The 19,344-nt window shown below is 38.7% G+C and overlaps 2 protein-coding genes and 1 long non-coding RNA gene across 4 annotated transcripts; 1 reads left to right on the plus strand and 2 right to left on the minus strand.

The window, feature by feature from the left end:
* The first annotated feature begins 519 nt into the window (after positions 1 to 519).
* HSPB11 (heat shock protein family B (small) member 11) lies at positions 520 to 15,231 on the plus strand. Of its 2 annotated transcripts, XM_032217632.1 has the most exons (5): positions 521 to 747; positions 8,130 to 8,236; positions 9,505 to 9,573; positions 13,263 to 13,306; positions 14,419 to 15,231. In XM_032217632.1, exons 1-5 carry the CDS (start codon positions 650 to 652, stop codon positions 14,524 to 14,526), a joined length of 426 nt encoding a protein of 141 aa, XP_032073523.1. In that variant the 5' UTR covers positions 521 to 649; the 3' UTR covers positions 14,527 to 15,231. The 2 variants fall into 2 exon arrangements, with proteins under 2 accessions (XP_032073524.1, XP_032073523.1); XM_032217633.1 differs by lacking the exon at positions 9,505 to 9,573 and having other exon boundaries at positions 520 to 747.
* Positions 9,683 to 14,462, minus strand: LOC116508860. Its single transcript, XR_004255429.1, has 2 exons — positions 14,379 to 14,462; positions 9,683 to 12,430 (listed from the first exon to the last, which is right to left on the minus strand). It is a non-coding gene; the product is annotated as an uncharacterized LOC116508860 (long non-coding RNA).
* On the minus strand, positions 14,896 to 19,272 carry DIO1 (iodothyronine deiodinase 1). The gene is made up of 4 exons (XM_032217634.1): positions 18,856 to 19,272; positions 17,058 to 17,201; positions 16,246 to 16,445; positions 14,896 to 15,768 (listed from the first exon to the last, which is right to left on the minus strand). The coding sequence occupies exons 1-4, from the start codon at positions 19,184 to 19,186 to the stop codon at positions 15,700 to 15,702; spliced, it is 744 nt and encodes a 247-aa protein (XP_032073525.1). The 5' UTR covers positions 19,187 to 19,272; the 3' UTR covers positions 14,896 to 15,699.
* Positions 19,273 to 19,344: the final 72 nt, after the last annotated feature.

A 19,344-nucleotide genomic window follows, 5' to 3' on the forward strand; every position in this document is an offset into this window, starting at 1 on the left:
AAGCAATGCGCATGCGTGCCTGGGCGGAGACCCTAGAGATGAAAATGTAGAGCCGTTTTCCGAGAACGAGAGCTCTTTTTGTTTCTTTGTTTGTGTGTGTGTGTGTGTGTGTGTGTGTGTGTGAGAGAGAGAGAGAGAGAGAGAGAGAGAGAGAGAGAGAGAGAGAATTTAATTTCCCAGTCCGTGTGGTTGAACGCCTTTGAGTGTTCACGTACCACGCTTTGAAGGGCATCACATCTCCATACCCTTTCCTATTTTACAATATATAATTGAAAGAACTACTGCTCATGGATTGGTTTCCCGCACGATACAGAGAGTTGGACTAGAGCGCTTGCCAATTTTAATACTTGCGGACTTCAACTCTCAGAATTCTCCAGCCAGCACGATTGGCGAGAGAATTCTGGGAGTCCAAGTCCACAAATCCCTGGATTAGGGGATCCCTGCCGTCCCTGCCACTCTCCAATTATTGTGCCTCTCTTTCACTGTTTGATTTCATACAATGCCCTCAGCCACAAATGATCTAACCCAGATTTTAGGACGCCACTTCCGGGCTTTTAGGCTAGGTGCTGCTAGGCAACTGAGCTGCTCGGCTGGTAGGAGGGAAAAGAAGGGACGCTTTGAGGCGGCCGTTGGCGAGGCTTGAGCAAGGATGAAGTTTACAGATTACTGCCTCAGCTCCGAGGGAGCCGATGTTATTTTAGCAACGTCCGGTGATGAAATGTACCCGGCGGAAAACATCATTGACGGGTGAGCCTTGAGCCTTCGGGGTCGTGTTGAATATTGAAAGGATTGACTCGGGACCTCGGGAGACTTTCCTTTTCTACTCTGGCGACTTTTAAGATGAGTGGACTTCTGCTCCCAAACTTTATTTTATTATTTATTTATTTATTTATTTCGTCAAGCATGAATTAGATAACAGATATAAGTATACACATGATTATGAATACATGAAATGAATATGAATAGAAGGAAATATTTGGACAGGCACGGTAGGCACGCTTGTGTGCTTATGAAACACCCCTTAAAGACCTCTTAGGAATAGGATGAGATAGACAGTAGACAGTCTAAGGTTAAAGTTTTGGGGGTTTGGGGAAGAAACCACAGTCAGGTAGAGCATTCCAGGCATTGACCATTCTGTTGCTGAAATCGTATTTTCTGCAATCAAGTTTGATGCGGTTTACCATAAATTTATGGGGAATTGAGTGGAAGAACTTAAAAAAAAACATTAAGCATGGTAAAGTCATTTTAACATTGCCAAAGTGGAAAAAACACTTCCTGTGGGAAAGTGGAAGGTGGAAAAAACACTGCCTGTGGGAAAGTGGAAGGTGAAAAAAACACTGCCTGTGGGAAAGTGGAAGGTGGAAAAAACACCTTTTAAGTGGAACTTTTTAAAGTGGAACTTAAAAAAAAACATTAAGCATGGTAAAGTCATTTTAAAGTTCCCAAAGTGGAAAAAACACTGCCTGTGGGAAAGTGGAAGGTGGAAAAAACACTGCCTGTGGGAAAGTGGAAGGTGGGAAAACACTGCCTGTGGAGAAGTGGAAGGTGGAAAAAACACTGCTTGTGGGAAAGTGGAAGGTGGGATAACACTGCCTGTGGGAAAGTGGAAGGTGGAAAAAACACTGCCTGTGGGAAAGTGGTATTGGATCTGGGTACTTGAGAGACCGCCTGCTGCCAATTACCTCCCACAGACCCATTAGATCTCACATGGTTGGCCTCCTCCGGGTTCCATCTACCAGCCAATGCCATCTGGCTACTACCCGGGGGAGGGCCTTCTCTGTGGCAGCTCCGGCCCTCTGGAATGAACTCCCCGCAGGGATTCGGACCCTCACCTCTCTCCAGGCCTTCCGAAAAGCCGTCAAAACCTGGCTTTGCCGGCAGGCCTGGGGGTGATGAGTTCCCTCCCCTCTCAACATGTATGGCTGTGCGACTGTTGTCTACTTTTATTATTTGTATTTTGTCTTTTATGTTCCCCCTTTTTTCCCCCTTGAATTGTTTGCCGCCCTCAGTCCTCCCGGAGAAGGGCGGCATACAAATAATAAAATACAAATACAAGTGCAAGGTGGAAAAAACACTGCCCGTGGGAAAATGGAAGGTGGAAAAAACACTGCCTGTGGGAAAGTGGAAGGTGGAAAAAACACTGCCTGTGGGAAAGTGGAAGGTGGAAAAAACACTGTCCGTGGGAAAGTGGAAGGTGGAAAAAACACTGCCCGTGGGAAAATGGAAGGTGGAAAAAACACTGCCTGTGGGAAAGTGGAAGGTGGAAAAAACACTGCCTGTGGGAAAGTGGAAGGTGGAAAAAACACTGCCCGTGGGAAAGTGGAAGGTGGAAAAAACACTGCCCGTGGGAAAATGGAAGGTGGAAAAAACACTGCCCGTGGGAAAGTGGAAGGTGGAAAAAACACTGCCTGTGGGAAAGTGGAAGGTGGAAAAAACACTGCCCGTGGGAAAGTGGAAGGTGGACAAAACACTGCCTGTGGGAAAGTGGAACGTGGAAAAAACACTGCCTGTGGGAAAATGGAAGGTGGAAACACTGCCTGTGGAAAAGTGCAAGATGGAAAAAACACTGCCTGTGGGAAAGTGGAAGGTGGGAAAACACTGCCTGTAGAGAAGTGGAAGGTGGAAAAAACACTGCCCGTGGGAAAGTGGAAGGTGGAAAAAACACTGCCCGTGGGAAAGTGGAAGGTGGAAAAAACACTGCCTGTGAGAAAGTGCAAGGTGGAAAAAACACTGCCCGTGGGAAAATGGAAGGTGGAAAAAACACTGCCTGTGGGAAAGTGGAAGGTGGAGAAACACTGCCCTTGGGAAAGTGGAAGGTGGAAACACTGCCTGTGGGAAAGTGGAAGGTGGAAACACTGCCTGTGGGAAAGTGGAAGGTGGAAAAAACACTGCCCTTGGGAAAGTGGAAGGTGGAAACACTGCCTGTGGGAAAGTGGAAGGTGGACAAAACACTGCCTGTGGGAAAGTGGAACGTGGAAAAAACACTGCCTGTGGGAAAATGGAAGGTGGAAACACTGCCTGTGGAAAAGTGCAAGATGGAAAAAACACTGCCTGTGGGAAAGTGGAAGGTGGGAAAACACTGCCTGTAGAGAAGTGGAAGGTGGAAAAAACACTGCCCGTGGGAAAGTGGAAGGTGGAAAAAACACTGCCCGTGGGAAAGTGGAAGGTGGAAAAAACACTGCCTGTGAGAAAGTGCAAGGTGGAAAAAACACTGCCCGTGGGAAAGTGGAAGGTGGAAAAAACACTGCCCGTGGGAAAGTGGAAGGTGGAAAAAACACTGCCTGTGAGAAAGTGCAAGGTGGAAAAAACACTGCCCGTGGGAAAATGGAAGGTGGAAAAAACACTGCCTGTGGGAAAGTGGAAGGTGGAGAAACACTGCCCTTGGGAAAGTGGAAGGTGGAAACACTGCCTGTGGAAAAGTGTAAGGTGGAAAAAACACTGCCTGTGGGAAAGTGGAAGGTGGAAAAAACACTGCCTGTGGGAAAGTGCAAGGTGGAAAAAACACTGCCCGTGGGAAAGTGGAAGGTGGAAAAAACACTGCCCGTGGGAAAGTGCAAGGTGGAAAAAACACTGCCTGTGGGAAAGTGGAAGGTGGAAAAAACACTGCCTGTGGGAAAGTGGAAGGTGGAAAAAACACTGCCTGTGGGAAAGTGGAAGGTGGAAAAAACACTGCCTGTGGGAAAGTGGAAGGTAGAAAAAAACACTGCCTGTGGGAAAGTGGAAGGTGGAGAAACACTGCCCTTGGGAAAGTGGAAGGTGGAAACACTGCCTGTGGAAAAGTGTAAGGTGGAAAAAACACTGCCTGTGGGAAAGTGGAAGGTGGAAAAAACACTGCCTGTGGGAAAGTGGAAGGTGGAAAAAACACTGCCCGTGGGAAAGTGGAAGGTGGAAAAAACACTGCCCGTGGGAAAGTGGAAGGTGGAAAAAACACTGCCTGTGGGAAAGTGGAAGGTGGAAACAACACTGCCTGTGGGAAAGTGGAAGGTGGAAACACTGTCTGTGGAAAAGTGGAAGGTGGAAAAAACACTGCCCGTGGGAAAATGGAAGGTGGAAAAAACACTGCCCGTGGGAAAATGGAAGGTGGAAAAATCACTGCCTGTGGGAAAGTGGAAGGTGGAAAAAACACTGCCTGTGGGTAAGTGGAAGGTGGAAACACTGCCTGTGGAAAAGTGGAAGGTGGAAAAAACTGCCTGTGGGAAAGTGGAAGGTGGAAAAAACACTGCCTGTGGGTAAGTGGAAGGTGGAAACACTGCCTGTGGAAAAGTGGAAGGTGGAAAAAACACTGCCTGTGGGAAAGTGGAAGGTGGAAAAAACACTGCCTGTGGGAAAGTGGAAGGTGGAAAAAACACTGCCTGTGGGAAAGTGGAAGGTGGAAAAAACACTGCCTGTGGGAAAGTGGAAGGTGGAAAAAACACTGCCTGTGGGAAAGTGGAAGGTGGAAAAAACACTGCCTGTGGGAAAGTGGAAGGTGGAGAAACACTGCCCTTGGGAAAGTGGAAGGTGGAAACACTGCCTGTGGGAAAGTGGAAGGTGGAAAAAACACTGCCCGTGGGAAAGTGGAAGGTGGACAAAACACTGCCTGTGGGAAAGTGGAACGTGGAAAAAACACTGCCTGTGGGAAAATGGAAGGTGGAAACACTGCCTGTGGAAAAGTGCAAGATGGAAAAAACACTGCCTGTGGGAAAGTGGAAGGTGGGAAAACACTGCCTGTAGAGAAGTGGAAGGTGGAAAAAACACTGCCCGTGGGAAAGTGGAAGGTGGAAAAAACACTGCCCGTGGGAAAGTGGAAGGTGGAAAAAACACTGCCCGTGGGAAAGTGGAAGGTGGAAAAAACACTGCCTGTGAGAAAGTGCAAGGTGGAAAAAACACTGCCCGTGGGAAAATGGAAGGTGGAAAAAACACTGCCTGTGGGAAAGTGGAAGGTGGAGAAACACTGCCCTTGGGAAAGTGGAAGGTGGAAACACTGCCTGTGGAAAAGTGTAAGGTGGAAAAAACACTGCCTGTGGGAAAGTGCAAGGTGGAAAACACACTGCCCGTGGGAAAATGGACGGTGGAAAAAACACTGCCCGTGGGAAAGTGGAAGGTGGAAAAAACACTGCCTGTGGGAAAGTGTAAGGTGGAAAAAACACTGCCTGTGGGAAAGTGGAAGGTGGAAAAAACACTGCCTGTGGGAAAGTGGAAGGTGGAAAAAACACTGCCTGTGGGAAAGTGGAAGGTGGAAAAAACACTGCCTGTGGGAAAGTGGAAAGTGGAAAAAACACTGCCTGTGGGAAAGTGGAAGGTGGAAAAAACACTGCCTGTGGGAAAGTGGAAGGTGGAGAAACACTGCCCTTGGGAAAGTGGAAGGTGGAAACACTGCCTGTGGGAAAGTGGAAGGTGGAAAAAACACTGCCCGTGGGAAAGTGGAAGGTGGAAAAAACACTGCCCGTGGGAAAGTGGAAGGTGGACAAAACACTGCCTGTGGGAAAGTGGAAGGTGGAAAAAACACTGCCTGTGGGAAAGTGGAGGGTGGAAACAACACTGCCTGTGGGAAAGTGGAACGTGGAAAAAACACTGCCTGTGGGAAAATGGAAGGTGGAAACACTGCCTGTGGAAAAGTGGAAGGTGGGAAAACACTGCCTGTAGAGAAGTGGAAGGTGGAAAAAACACTGCCCGTGGGAAAGTGGAAGGTGGAAAAAACACTGCCTGTGGGAAAGTGGAAGGTGGAAACACTGCCTGTGGAAAAGTGGAAGGTGGAAAAAACACTGTCTGTGGGAAAGTGGAAGGTGGAAACACTGCCTGTGGAAAAGTGGAAGGTGGAAAAAACACTGCCTGTGAGAAAGTGGAAGGTGGAAAAAACACTGCCCGTGGGAAAATGGAAGGTGGAAAAAACACTGCCTGTGGGAAAGTGGAAGGTGGAGAAACACTGCCCTTGGGAAAGTGGAAGGTGGAAACACTGCCTGTGGGAAAGTGTAAGGTGGAAAAAACACTGCCTGTGGGAAAGTGCAAGGTGGAAAACACACTGCCCGTGGGAAAATGGATGGTGGAAAAAACACTGCCCGTGGGAAAGTGCAAGGTGGAAAAAACACTGCCCGTGGGAAAGTGCAAGGTGGAAAAAACACTGCCCGTGGGAAAGTGCAAGGTGGAAAAAACACTGCCTGTGGGAAAGTGCAAGGTGGAAAAAACACTGCCCGTGGGAAAGTGGAAGGTGGAAAAAACACTCCCTGTGGGAAAGTGGAAGGTGGAAAAAACACTGCCTGTGGGAAAGTGGAAGGTGGAAACAACACTGCCTGTGGGAAAGTGGAACGTGGAAACAACACTGCCTGTGGGAAAGTGGAACGTGGAAAAAACACTGCCTGTGGGAAAGTGGAAGGTTGGGAAACACTGCCTGTAGAGAAGTGGAAGGTGGAAAAAACACTGCCTGTGGAAAAGTGGAAGGTGGAAAAAACACTGTCTGTGGGAAAGTGGAAGGTGGAAACACTGCCTGTGGAAAAGTGGAAGGTGGAAAAAACACTGCCTGTGAGAAAGTGCAAGGTGGAAAAAACACTGCCCGTGGGAAAATGGAAGGTGGAAAAAACACTGCCTGTGGGAAAGTGGAAGGTGGAGAAACACTGCCCTTGGGAAAGTGCAAGGTGGAAAAAACACTGCCCGTGGGAAAGTGGAAGGTGGAAAAAACACTGCCCGTGGGAAAGTGGAAGGTGGAAAAAACACTGTCTGTGGGAAAGTGGAAGGTGGAAAAAACACTGCCTGTGGGAAAGTGGAAGGTGGAAAAAACACTGCCTGTGGGAAAATGGAAGGTGGAAACACTGCCTGTGGAAAAGTGGAAGGTGGAAAAAACACTACCGGTGGGAAAGTGGAAGGTGGAAACACTGCTTGTGGAAAAGTGGAAGGTGGAAAAAACACTGCCTGTGGGAAAGTGCAAGGTGGAAAAAACACTGCCTGTGGGAAAGTGGAAGGTGGAAAAAACACTGCCCTTGGGAAAGTGGAAGGTGGAAAAAACACTGCCTGTGGGAAAATGCAAGGTGGAAAAAACACTGCCCGTGGGAAAATGGAAGGTGGAAAAAACGGTTCCACCACAAAACCGCGGTCGACTAAAGCGCGCTCGACGAAACCGCCTACCTGACGTCATCACAGCGCAACGAAAAAAGCACGCTGTGAGCGGTAAAGCTAAAATTAACGCGTAAACCTAAACCTAACCCCCCGAAACCTAACCCCCCGAAACCTAACCCCCCGAAACCTAACCCGAAACCTAACCCTAAACCTAACCCTAAACCTAACCCTAAACCTAACCCTTAACCTAACCCTAAACCTAACCCTTAACCTAACGCTAAACCTAACGCTAACCCTTAACCTAACCCTAAACCTAACCCTAACGCTTAACCTAACCCTAACCCTAACCCTAAACCTAAACCTAAACCTAACCCTTACCTTAACGTGAATCGGCTTGCTTTAAAAGCGCCTTTTAAAGCGCCCTTTTTTCTCCGTGGTCGTATTTGTCGCGCTGCTGATGACGTCAGGTACGCGCTTTAATCGGGCGCGCTTTAGTGGACCGCGGTTTTGTCGTGCCACGGAAAAAACACTGCCTGTGGGAAAGTGCAAGGTGGAGAAACACTGCCCTTGGGAAAGTGGAAGGTGGAAAAAATACTGCCTGTGGAAAAGTGGAAGGTGGAAACAACACTGCCTGAGGGAAAGTGGAAGGTGGAAAAAACACTGCCTGTGGGAAAGTGGAAGGTGGAAAAAACATTGCTTGTGGAAAAACAAGGTGAAAAACACTGGCTTCAGAAATGGCCAAGACTCAAGAATGGTGACAAGAATTCAAGATTTTAAAAATGTCTTTGTTACATTATATGTACAGTATTATTTTTCAGTTTATTTATTTGTTAAATTTATTTGCCATCTATTCCTGAGGCAGCTTGCAGTAATAAAGCTTCCTTTTCCCCAGAAAGTCTAAGGAAAGTATATATATATTTTTTCTCCAGTTATCCCCACAGCAATATATCCCCTTAGCAACAGGCTAAGAAATATGGGTAGGTTCACCCATATGAGTGAATATTGTGCTAAGCTGTGGTTTGTTTAATTATGTTAAAACCATAGTTTCATTTTGATACATAGCCTATGATGAATAATTGCATTTTATTCTCTCCTAATAGGCGATCTGAAACTTTTTGGACCACAACAGGGATGTTTCCTCAGGAATTTATTATTTCCTTTCATAAACGTGTGACCATCAGCAAACTGACAATTCAGTGTTACTCAGGTAAATTATAGTATGCTTATGTTTTCAAATTATGTGTCTTTTCTGCAATTTTATATACTCATTTTAATGTACTATTCCATAATGTAGTTGTATACTTCATATAATGAAAAAATATGCATTTATACTAAGGAACACTGTATAGACATTTCCACTTTAGAAGAATTGAGCCATAGCTCATAATATTTTTATTATTCATAATAGTTGTGGAGGCAATTCTCTTTATAATTATAATTCTTTCTGGGTGTGCATCTTTGAATATAAAATGAGAAATTAGAACTCTCCCATACTTGTATTTTGGGATGAATACGTTTAATTTCTGATTAATGTAAACCATTCTGTAATAGGGATTTTGAAACAAGAATAACCCATCAGGTTTTTGGTGACACAAACATGCTAATATCATTAAATCAGATTACAGGTAGTCTTTGACATATGATCACGACTCTGCCCCAAATTTTGTTGCTAATTGAGATGTTTTTTAAGTGAGTTTTACCCCATTTTTCGCCCTTTCTTACCACAGTTATTAATCAATGCAGCTGTTAAGTTAGTAACACAGTTGTTGAGTGAATGTGGCTTCTCCCTTGACTGTGTGCTTGTTCCTGCATTCATACAACCTCATATAAGCCCAAGTATATGCTATTCAACAAATTATAAGTTTTGTCAACATTTTTAATACTGATCAGTCACTTCAAAGGAAACTCTAGTTCATGGTATGTATGGTTCTGTAAATCTATATAGTTATGTGGGAGATAAGAAATGTGTGTGATTTTTTTTTTTGTTTGGGTGATCCCTGGAACCCATCTAATTGCATGTTTCTGAAAAGTGTGGCCAGTTTCCCAGAGTTTTAGGAGAAAAATCGCCTAAAACTGGTTTATGCCTTAAAATAAGGTGAACACAATTAAAGAAAAGCCTTTTCCAACCCAAATTATCATGGTCCCAATATTTTATAGCATTGTCCTCTTTATATAACTCAATCCTCCATCTGCAAAAGGTGTCCATAACAAATTATTTTTTGTACATGGAGGGGAATAATATTGATCACATATTTCTCATGCTCCTCATATTTGATGTAGCCTAGCTTTCTAATGTATTTTAATGATTCTTTATCTGATAATTTTCTTTGGTGAATTGTAAAAATGAAATTAGTTTTACAAGTACCCTTTTGTTAAAGCCTTGTGTTAAAGAATTATTGTATTAATAATTTTGAAATATGAAGGTGGAACTAGTATTTTTACAATTAACAAGATTTTTTAAAATATTTTCTTTAGTGAAGAGGTTACGCATTGAAAAAAGTGTATCTAAAGATCCAGTTGATTTTGAAAAACACATTGAAAGAGGTAATTATACTTAATATTGTTATGATTCAGTGAATGATCATACTGGAATCTACTGAATTCAATCAAGTCTGAGGACTATGGTTATTGAAAAGAAATTCTGTTCATCTCAATTTTTGTATAACATTAGATTAATAGTATACAATTAAAAGTTCAAAGGAGATATTGCATTTTTTAAAATTTCAGTATTAGCTTTGTAATCTGCAGAACCAAAGGCTATTTCAATATATTTTACAAGTTGAGTTGTTGCACTTAGCAAACACAGTTGATTCTTTGTAATGCATTATCCAATTATAAATTTCACATATGCTCTGAATTGAACCTGACCTTTTCTTTGACATTTGACTATAGGTAAAAGTCAGTGCCCCAAATTCTTCTCCATCTTGTTAGGGAAGAATAATCCACAACAGTGGGTGATATTTTAAACTCCATTTCTGTTTTTCATTATATATACCATTACGAAATAGATAGAAAGATAGACAGGCAGACACAGATAGACAGACACAGTAGTAGAATAATATACCAATAAGAGCTATGGTATCTCTGAGGTTTTTAAATGGAGGCTGCACAGCCTTTTCTCATGAATGATTTAATTGCTTTTCCTGTACGTTGCAGAGAGTTGGACTAGATGTTTCCTGTGGTCCCTTCCAACTCTACAATTATATGACTATGATTCTGACATACATACATAAATCAAGGTGTGAATGCTGACTTATTTCTTCATTGGCTGACAGTTAATGTGCTTAGAAATTAAAAAGTGGGTTAACAATTTAAACAAAGAAACCCACCAGGTAATGATTTCTTAATGGCAAAATGCATATGTAAGAATGGTGAACCCCAGTTTTAGCCACTCCCTTCTTTGATTTTTCTACAATGATTGCTCTGCAATGATTTCAAAAGACTTCAAAAGCAGTAATAGTTCCGTTTATAAAAAGAGAGAATGGGACATACTATCAACCTAATAATCTACTAAGCATTAGCAACATTTATGCCAAATATTTAAATACAAAAATAGTGAATTGGCTGGAAATAGGACAAGTCCAGAGAAATAGGCTGATATTAGACCCAACATACCTTGATCTTGCCTTTATTTTAAGTGTATGGCTAAAGTAGGATTTGCCTATATGCTGCTTTTGTTGATTTTAAGTTTGCCTTAAACTAAAAATCTGGGCCTAAGACATCAGATAAGCTCATCAATTCCATTATAGATATGTGTATTGTTATTGTTGCTTGAGCTTCATGAAAAAGCTTGTCTAAAAATCCAATTTATTTCACAAAATTACACAACTAAAGTAATTAACTTGGTTTGGGAAGGTAGATAGGATTGTATGTTGGCATCACTGTTATTTACTTTTTACATAAACTCTGACCATCTATCTGAATACTCTGACTCCCCACCCCGCCGCCGCCGCCACAACAGCAGCTCATATGTTTCAATAAGCCAAATATGGTAGTTTTATCTCAGACTTTCATTGGACTGAAACATGCCCTAAGATCATCAACTATGTGCTGTAGGGACTGTGTAAAGGCAAAAATATTGATATTGGCTAAACGTATTAGAATTCAGAAGTAGTAATTTAAATGGCCATCAAATCAAATAAGTCAAGGTGTTTAAATATCTTGCAAAGTTTTTTTTGATGTCCAATAGATGTGCTAATCTGGATTATGTAGTCCAGAAAGCTCCAAAATCAGCTTCGGCAATTGGAATATGTTTTGATGGGGATGCCTGCTATCTTAAAACTATTTTCTGCCAACGGCTGCTCCTAGCATTTTAATAGTATGTAGCTTGGGCCTTATGGCAATAACTCAAAATTAGAAACTTGTGCATTCAAAAATTTTAAAGATCATCTTTCATACAGTAGCCCATATCCTGTTTTAGTGTTCACCTCCTTTGCGGGTTGGAGTTAATTCAGATAATAACCAAAATATGAATAATTTTCTTTTCTTCTTGGTTAACATGAATATTTTTACCCACTGGCTTAACCCCATAAACATTAGAAGATAATTTTAATACTAGATGGAGGAGATACTTATCAGAAAAAACACCCTGCATTTTTATGAATTCTCTCAAAGATCCTTCTTTGGGACACAAGCAGGCTAACAACAGATGCAACAGGTTCTGGACAATTACATTAGTCCAATTTGCCCAGTGTTGTATTTTTAAGTAAACAGGCTCCCTGTTCAGTCCTGCAGTGTGCTTAAATTTTACCAGAGTTTCTAAATTGGAAACTCTAATACTAGATCATTTTAATACCTCGCCATCAGCTGTTTAAGGCAGATATAAAAAAATATCCTGCAGGGCTCAATCATATGGACAGGAGGTATTAGGAATCCACTGCCCTTTATACTGGAGTTTTTTTTATAGAGATCTTAGATCCTGCTTCATTTATCTTCAGATAGTAAAATATCCAGAACTGATCTATTATATACCGCCATTTTTTTATTTGGCCAGTGAGATTCCAGCTCTCCATATTGTTAAGTTTTGCTATATGGTATTACTTTCAACATAGGAGCATGGTGACCTAACAGTTAAGATACTGGGCTTGTTGACAGAAAGTTGGCAGTTTGAAACCCAAGTAGTACTAGATGACAGTTCCCATTCTTGCCCCAGTTCCTGCCAACCTAGCAGTTTAAAAGCTTGCAAATGCAAGTAGGTAAACAGGTACCACTTTGGTAGGAAGGTAACAATGTTCCGTGTGCCTCGGTCATGCTGGCCACATGACCATGGAAGTGTTTTTGGAGAACACCGGCTTCCTTGGCTAGGAAATGGAGATGAGCACCACCTCGTAGTGTTGGGCACGACTTGGCAGGGAAAACCTTTAGCTTTATTATTTCCAACATAATGATTCATACTTGCTGACTGAAATAAAAACATTGATTAATTGTTGAATAAATTATTGTATTGTTGTGTATATACCATACATGCAGCTGTTTTAATTTTAAATTGTAGTATTACCAATACTAACTCAAGAATTGTAGTTCTTTGAGATTAATTACGGTCAAAGACCAGCAATGTACATTTGTCTTTACACTATATTAAAATACTAACATTAAAATATAATTAAAAGTATTTACATTAAAAGTGGATAATAACATTATGGTCCAAAGATTGTTAAAGGTATGTCCAGATAATTGGTAAAAGATGGTACTATACTGTAGCCAATTTTTTTCTTATGGACATTGCAGCAGCACAGAACTTTGCTACTGCATATGTGGTAACCAGGTTAGTGTCCTGGAGGAGAAAGCCTAGATAAAAATTGTCTGCCCTCCCTGGCAATCTCTCTAATAAGGGGAGAATATATGCAGACCTACAAGCTCTGTATAGCTCGCAGTTTAGGGTTAAAGTTTTAATTTTAAATAATATTTTGAATTTAGCAATATTAATATTAAACTCTTATGAAGTTTAGGATCAGTTTTAATATTGCTAATACCTTGCCCAATATTTTATATTTATATAATATATAAATATAAATTTTATTTTGTTTTGTGATTCTTTTCTTTGATTGCTTTTGTTTTATGTTGATCGAGATCAAAATAAAGACTAACATCAAGATATGGGTTAATTGTTAGAGATTGACTTTTAAATTTTTTAATTGGCTTAAGTATTAGTTCCAATAAATATGTAAGATTTATATTTTATATTTATATTTTAATTATTTTCTATAGTTAAATTGTACCATTTTTATTTTCAGAGCTACAATGTAAAGATGGGGAACTACAAACAGAAGATTTTTCTGTAAGTATCTTTCATTTAGTATTAACGCAATATAAAAGATAATCACTTTTTAACTTGAGTTTGCATTTTTTTTTAAAGTAGAAGTTTGAAAATATTCATTCAATTTATTTTGTAATCTGAAAAAGACTTTCAGAAAAATCTGAAGAATATTTTTATGTTTACACTATGATATAAGTCCATTATCAATTGGCAGCACTTAAGCAACTCTGGATAATCCTAATCATGGTTAAACCTGGTTACTTCTTAGATGGGAGAATTCTAAGAAATATAAGGACCACATGCTGATCAGGTAACTTAAAAATGAATAAATGGAGAGAATAGCAAACTACTTTCATATTGCTGGAAATAAAACAATGTGTTCCTGTTGTTACCAGGAGCTGTGTTCAACTTGAGGGATTTTTTAAAATTATTTTTATTGCATGATCTGTGAGAAAATCTAAAATACACAAATGGCAGCCAATCCCACATATCTGAAATTACTTAGTTAATGCTAGCAAATATTGAGAATTGTTTTTAAAAGCTTGCTCACATTAATTAGTTACTTATTTACATGATGCACATCTAAGCATATTTACTGAGAAGCAAGTTCCACTGTGCTAGTGGAACTGTTGGTTACATATTTTTTTTTAAATATTGTAGGCTTTGTACTGTATAGAACTGTTAAGACGCATTCATGAATGTTGATAACTTAGCATTTTGGATGTTGCAATTTTAGTTTTGTGTGTAAATAGGGAACTGTACTTGCAATTACATACAAATATTTAACTTCAAGATATGTAGTTATTCATTCTCTAAGGTTGTCCATTTTCTACAGATAAACGTCAAGCAAAATGGTAATAACGTAGGGACATTCTGTTCCTAACAATCCAAAACATCTGCCAGCAAATCATGACTGGGGAATCAGAATATAGTAATATTTTACAAGGCCACAGTAATGTAGTACTTCATATATTCCATTTTCAAGATTTAACAGCAAATGTTTAAATGCACTGAATATGTTTATTCACTTACACTGAAATTTTCCTATGGGAATTAATGGTATTTTAAAATGCTGTATGTCATTACATCATACCTATAGTTTATTGCTGTTAATATTTTTTTCTCTTTGATAGTTTCCTGAGATCCAAGCAACATATCTTCGAATCATCATTTTATCTGCTTCTGATGCTTTTGTGTCAGTTCATAGGGTAATAGCAGAAGGACTATCAGATGAAAGTTAAATTCAATATTCAGTTTATAACACATTAAACATTAAGCCTTTTAAAAAATGTAGCAGGCATTAACTGCAGTTGGTATTTAATCTTTTCAATGGAAATTTGTTAAAAAATTTCAACAATGAATATTATTATATAATATTTATATGATGATGTACAGTATATTATAGATGAAATAGAGTAATAAACAAGAATGTTAAATCATTAAACCTTCTGTTATGTTGCCCAATATCTTCAGTTTATCTTAATTGATAAGAAATTGACTTCATTTCGTCTGGGGCAATCTTTCCTTTTAGACCACCAGGTTCCACTCCATCATTTTATCTGTATTATAAGATGATACCATATTTAAAGAAAACAAGTTCAACCTGGACGGAGATTTTTGGACCAAGTTTAATATTGCATCTTGTTTCTATAAATATTTTCCATATCAGGTCATAGTTCTCTTCTGTTTTAAACTATGACTATCATAAACAAATATTAATAGAAACAAAAGTAAGAAAATTATTACAACTATTCCATTTAGAAAGTTCTTCTCTGCAGACATCTTTAAAACTGGATTTGATTGTGCTTCTGTCCTTAAGTGGTTTGGCTTCAAAGGATCCAATGCATCTTTACATGGTAGGAGTTTCATGACAACAATCATGTATATTTGTCTGTTACAAGTGGCAACAGTGTTCTCCAGAAATTTGATTCTATACAGCTTCTGTTCAGATCCAAAGACTAACAATTCCAAATACAGCTCTTATAGAAGAAACATAATTGAGAAATGTTGCACTCCTGTCACTAAAGGAGAGATCACTGCTCTGTGTGACTATCTAGAGACTGTTATATATAAAGCAACCCATCATGTTATCCTATTTCAATTGAATAGCTTGCTTCACTAAAAAAATCACCACAAAGATATTTTTCAAATGTGTAAAACAGCTTGTGCATCTGCTACTGGCAATTATAAGAATGGAGATTAGCATTGGCAGGTAATCTAGGGTAAATATAATAAATAGATCTTACATTATTGTTTAATTGAGAGTTTATGACTGCTGAATATTAATGATGTAAGGTTTTCACCATTTTTTCCCAAATAAATGCAGCCCTTTATAAATAAAAATACTTTTTAAAATGTAATCAGGTAATGGAGTGTATGTGCTGCTCAGAAACAAGTTGCTTTGAGGTGTTCTTTTACAGGTAAAACTGTTCCAAAAATTGATGTACTTCTTGTGGGCAATAATTCCAAGGTCCTGGTCTACCCTGTAAAAGGGAGGGGGGGAAATTCAGTGACTAATTTCTAAGGACAGGAATATAAAGTATAGGCAAGGGATGTAAAGTAATATAAAGAGATTAATCATTATAAAATAAATAGATTAAAAGATTAGGCTTTTAATGAAAGCATACATTGTAAGAATATGAGCATGTGGCAGTAATAATAGGATGCCAATTATTTCAGAATTGACTAGACAAGATTACATTTTCACATTGAATTGGATGCTACTATTTTCTTTCAGTTATGGAAAATGAACAGCAAAACACAAAATGTTACATGAAAATATTTACAATATTAATAATATTAATAATAATGCATATTTAAAATAGTTCAACTGTTTTAGAAAAAAGAATACTAGCTAGCAGTCTCCCCACACTAACTCATCTCTCCCACAAGGTTTCAAGTACATGTTTAGCTTTGCAAACTTGCACCACACATAAATATGCAATAACTTTTCTTTTTACCTTATACACAACTTTTCCCTTTTGAAGCACATACAGTCTCTCTGGCAGAGCTGCATATTTGTTACTGCTCAGGTTTTCCATTGTGTCTAGAACCACTGGACATAAGGGTTCCTGTTTTAGGAGTTTCTGTGCAGCCATTATACGATCTTGAAGGGTTTGGTGACTTTTAATGACAATATTGTTCTTAAAGGCCCATCCATCTAAAATAAAGAATAGTTCTAACAGGAATTAGACTATCAATACTGGATATATTCATCCTTACATTTAGTAATAGAAGTGGGATATGTAAGAGCTCAGATTTCTTGGTTTTTGTATTCCTTTTTTTCTTCCAGAAGTGCAAAATCATGAAACCTGTTCACTCTCATGGGCTATTATAATGACTATACCTAAATGACTCTACAATTGTCTTATCATCTTCAGAGTCTGCTGCCTGATAAATACACAGTGAAAGTATGGCTTTGATACTATGAATTTTATAATTTTTTTGCTTCTATTCATGCAGATAAAATGTTATTAGGTGTTAGAGAAAGCAGTGAGGGTGCTGTATCTTAGCTGTTGAGTCTCAATAGCAACCTTTCTTAAATTACATTTGACTTAGACAATCAAATATTGATCGTTTCTGAAGATTATACATACAGTATTAGATACACAATAATTGTTTACCAAGTTAAATTAGTTTCCTCGGTCACATAATGTTAAACCTGTCCATTAAGCTCTATGATTTATATTTAAGAAGAAATGCATCCAGATTGTTAACCTGGAATGCAATCATTTACAATCTAATGCCTAGATTTTTAGCACGCTTGCCTTACCTGAGGCATGAGCTTCTTCAATGTAGATTACAAGAAAATCTGCTACAGATTTGAAATCTTCAACAAGTTTATTAAACTCGCCAAATCTGAATATGAATGAAGGTCAGGTACAACTTCCAAATGTTAGAACCAAAGGCCTGTTACCTGCAAGAAAACAGATCAGTCTTGAAAGGTAAAGATGAGAATAAGGATTGTTATAGTTTTCATTTATTCAGGAGTTATTTACAATTAAAATGCTACATATACAGTAATTTTAAGAATTTGGTTACATTCTTCTGTATATGAGACACCTAACATTTAGTGGCTGATTAATATAATATTTGAGAGATTTAAAAGGGCAATATGCTTTAATGGTAGACTTTTATTCGGTGCCATTTTGAACAAGTTCCCAGTCAAACTGAGGAATTCAGGGACTTAAAGTCCACACATCTTAAAGGTGCTGAGGTTGAGAAACATTTGGTCTAGAAGCCTCCATGTATTCATTCCACCACATGCAACCTTTATTAAGACCCTGCTAATGTCACATGAATAATTTTGCCAAGAATATTTTATGATGGTACAATTCTAATTCTCAATAAGCATTATTGGATAAAGAACAACATGTTTTGTTTTTCATAATGAGCATCTACACATTGTATGAAAATGTTGCATGTATTCAGCAGGAATGTTATATGTATTCAATAGGAATGTTGCATGTATTTGGCAGCATGTATTTCAATTTAAAATGGCCCTTTTCCATTTTTTCTAAACCCAACTATATTTGCAAGCAGAGCAAAAATTTAGAACATTATTGGCATCACCAATAAAAATCCTCTAATTAAAATGATCTATTCAACATTGCCTCTGTTTGAAGGAATTTTATGATATGGTAAGCTATTTTTGTTTTTTAACTTATGTTTGTACTTGCAATAAAATTGTGTATTATAATGTTCTAATTTTTATTTGAGTATCTGTACAATCTCTTGATCTAAGTGATGACCACCATGAGTATGTTCAAAATAAAACTAAGCCAGGATTTGTTGAAGAAACTTTAGCAGCTTGATTCACATTACAATTAAGCAAAAACATAAAATTATCTCTATTCTTCACATCACCCTTTATCAATATCTTATCAAATGTATGTTTGTTTCTCTAAAATATTTTGATTCAATTACTTATAGCAACTATTTGAATTATGCAGAATAAGTGTACAATGCTAGTTGTATAAAAGTTGAGTTTTATCTTAATTTCCAAAGCAGTGCAGTTAATTAGTTACTATGAAGTAGAAGCCAATAACTTATGAATATAAGTGAAAGGCAAAGTGCAGTTTGTGTTTGTGCTGGCAAGATGTATATGGATTACTTCAAGCTTTATCATGCTCTTTTTCTTTTTTCTTTTCTGTTAAGGCATTTGTTATATTTTTAAAGAAAAAAAATCTGAGGCATAGATTGCATGCATTTATTTGAATGTGTGTATCTTTGGACCCAGTACAGTAATAAATGCATATGCATAATCTTGTATATCCATATGCAATATGCAATATGTTACTTAAGAGAGTCATTTTGCTTGCATCAATCATGCATATATAAAGTTAAATTATTTCCTGTTAATATGTCAGAATTAAACCACTCAACTCAACAATTCTAATGCCACCTTAACATTTTCCCCAAACATTTTAACATGTTTTATGTCAATTTCAACTGCATGAAAAAAGCGAATTCTGTCTGTTTAATCAATGGTTTTAAAATGCAATTCTATTTCACTTATGTTATTAGCAAATGCCATATTTCCCAAAAGCATTATCCTGGTGTTTACTTACCTTTCATGAAATCTAGAATGCGATGCATTTTCCCACTGAGATCTGCTACAGGGGTGTTAGGAGCAGGACAGCCTTGAAAGGCTTCATCTTCCAGCCTCTTCCATTTGACTTTCAAGACAAAGAGTAAGTAAGGGAAGCTGAAGAAAGTTGGACCCCAATTGTCATAGATGAATTTTGGGTTGTCTCCCATGCCATTCTTTTCTCTCTGCTTCAGGAGATAGCTCTTCACAGTACCTGGGAAGAAGAACATGCAGATTTTACCAATGACAGTGGACAGACACACATGCAGAAGAATCCAGAACCTCTGTATAAATCTCTTCATTCTGAACATCTTGGCAGAAGAAGAGGCTGCTACATTCTGCAAAGTAAAATTCAATGTGGAGCAAAGTGAAAGGGGGAAAAAAGGAGAGCCTGAGCTAAAGTTAATAATTGCTAGGCTCGTTAGCTGCCTCAAATGACCAACATCATAGCAGTTATCAGTTCTTTACC

Source organism: Thamnophis elegans, chromosome 5, assembly GCF_009769535.1.
Source record: "Thamnophis elegans isolate rThaEle1 chromosome 5, rThaEle1.pri, whole genome shotgun sequence".
NCBI classification, from domain to species: domain Eukaryota; kingdom Metazoa; phylum Chordata; class Lepidosauria; order Squamata; family Colubridae; genus Thamnophis; species Thamnophis elegans.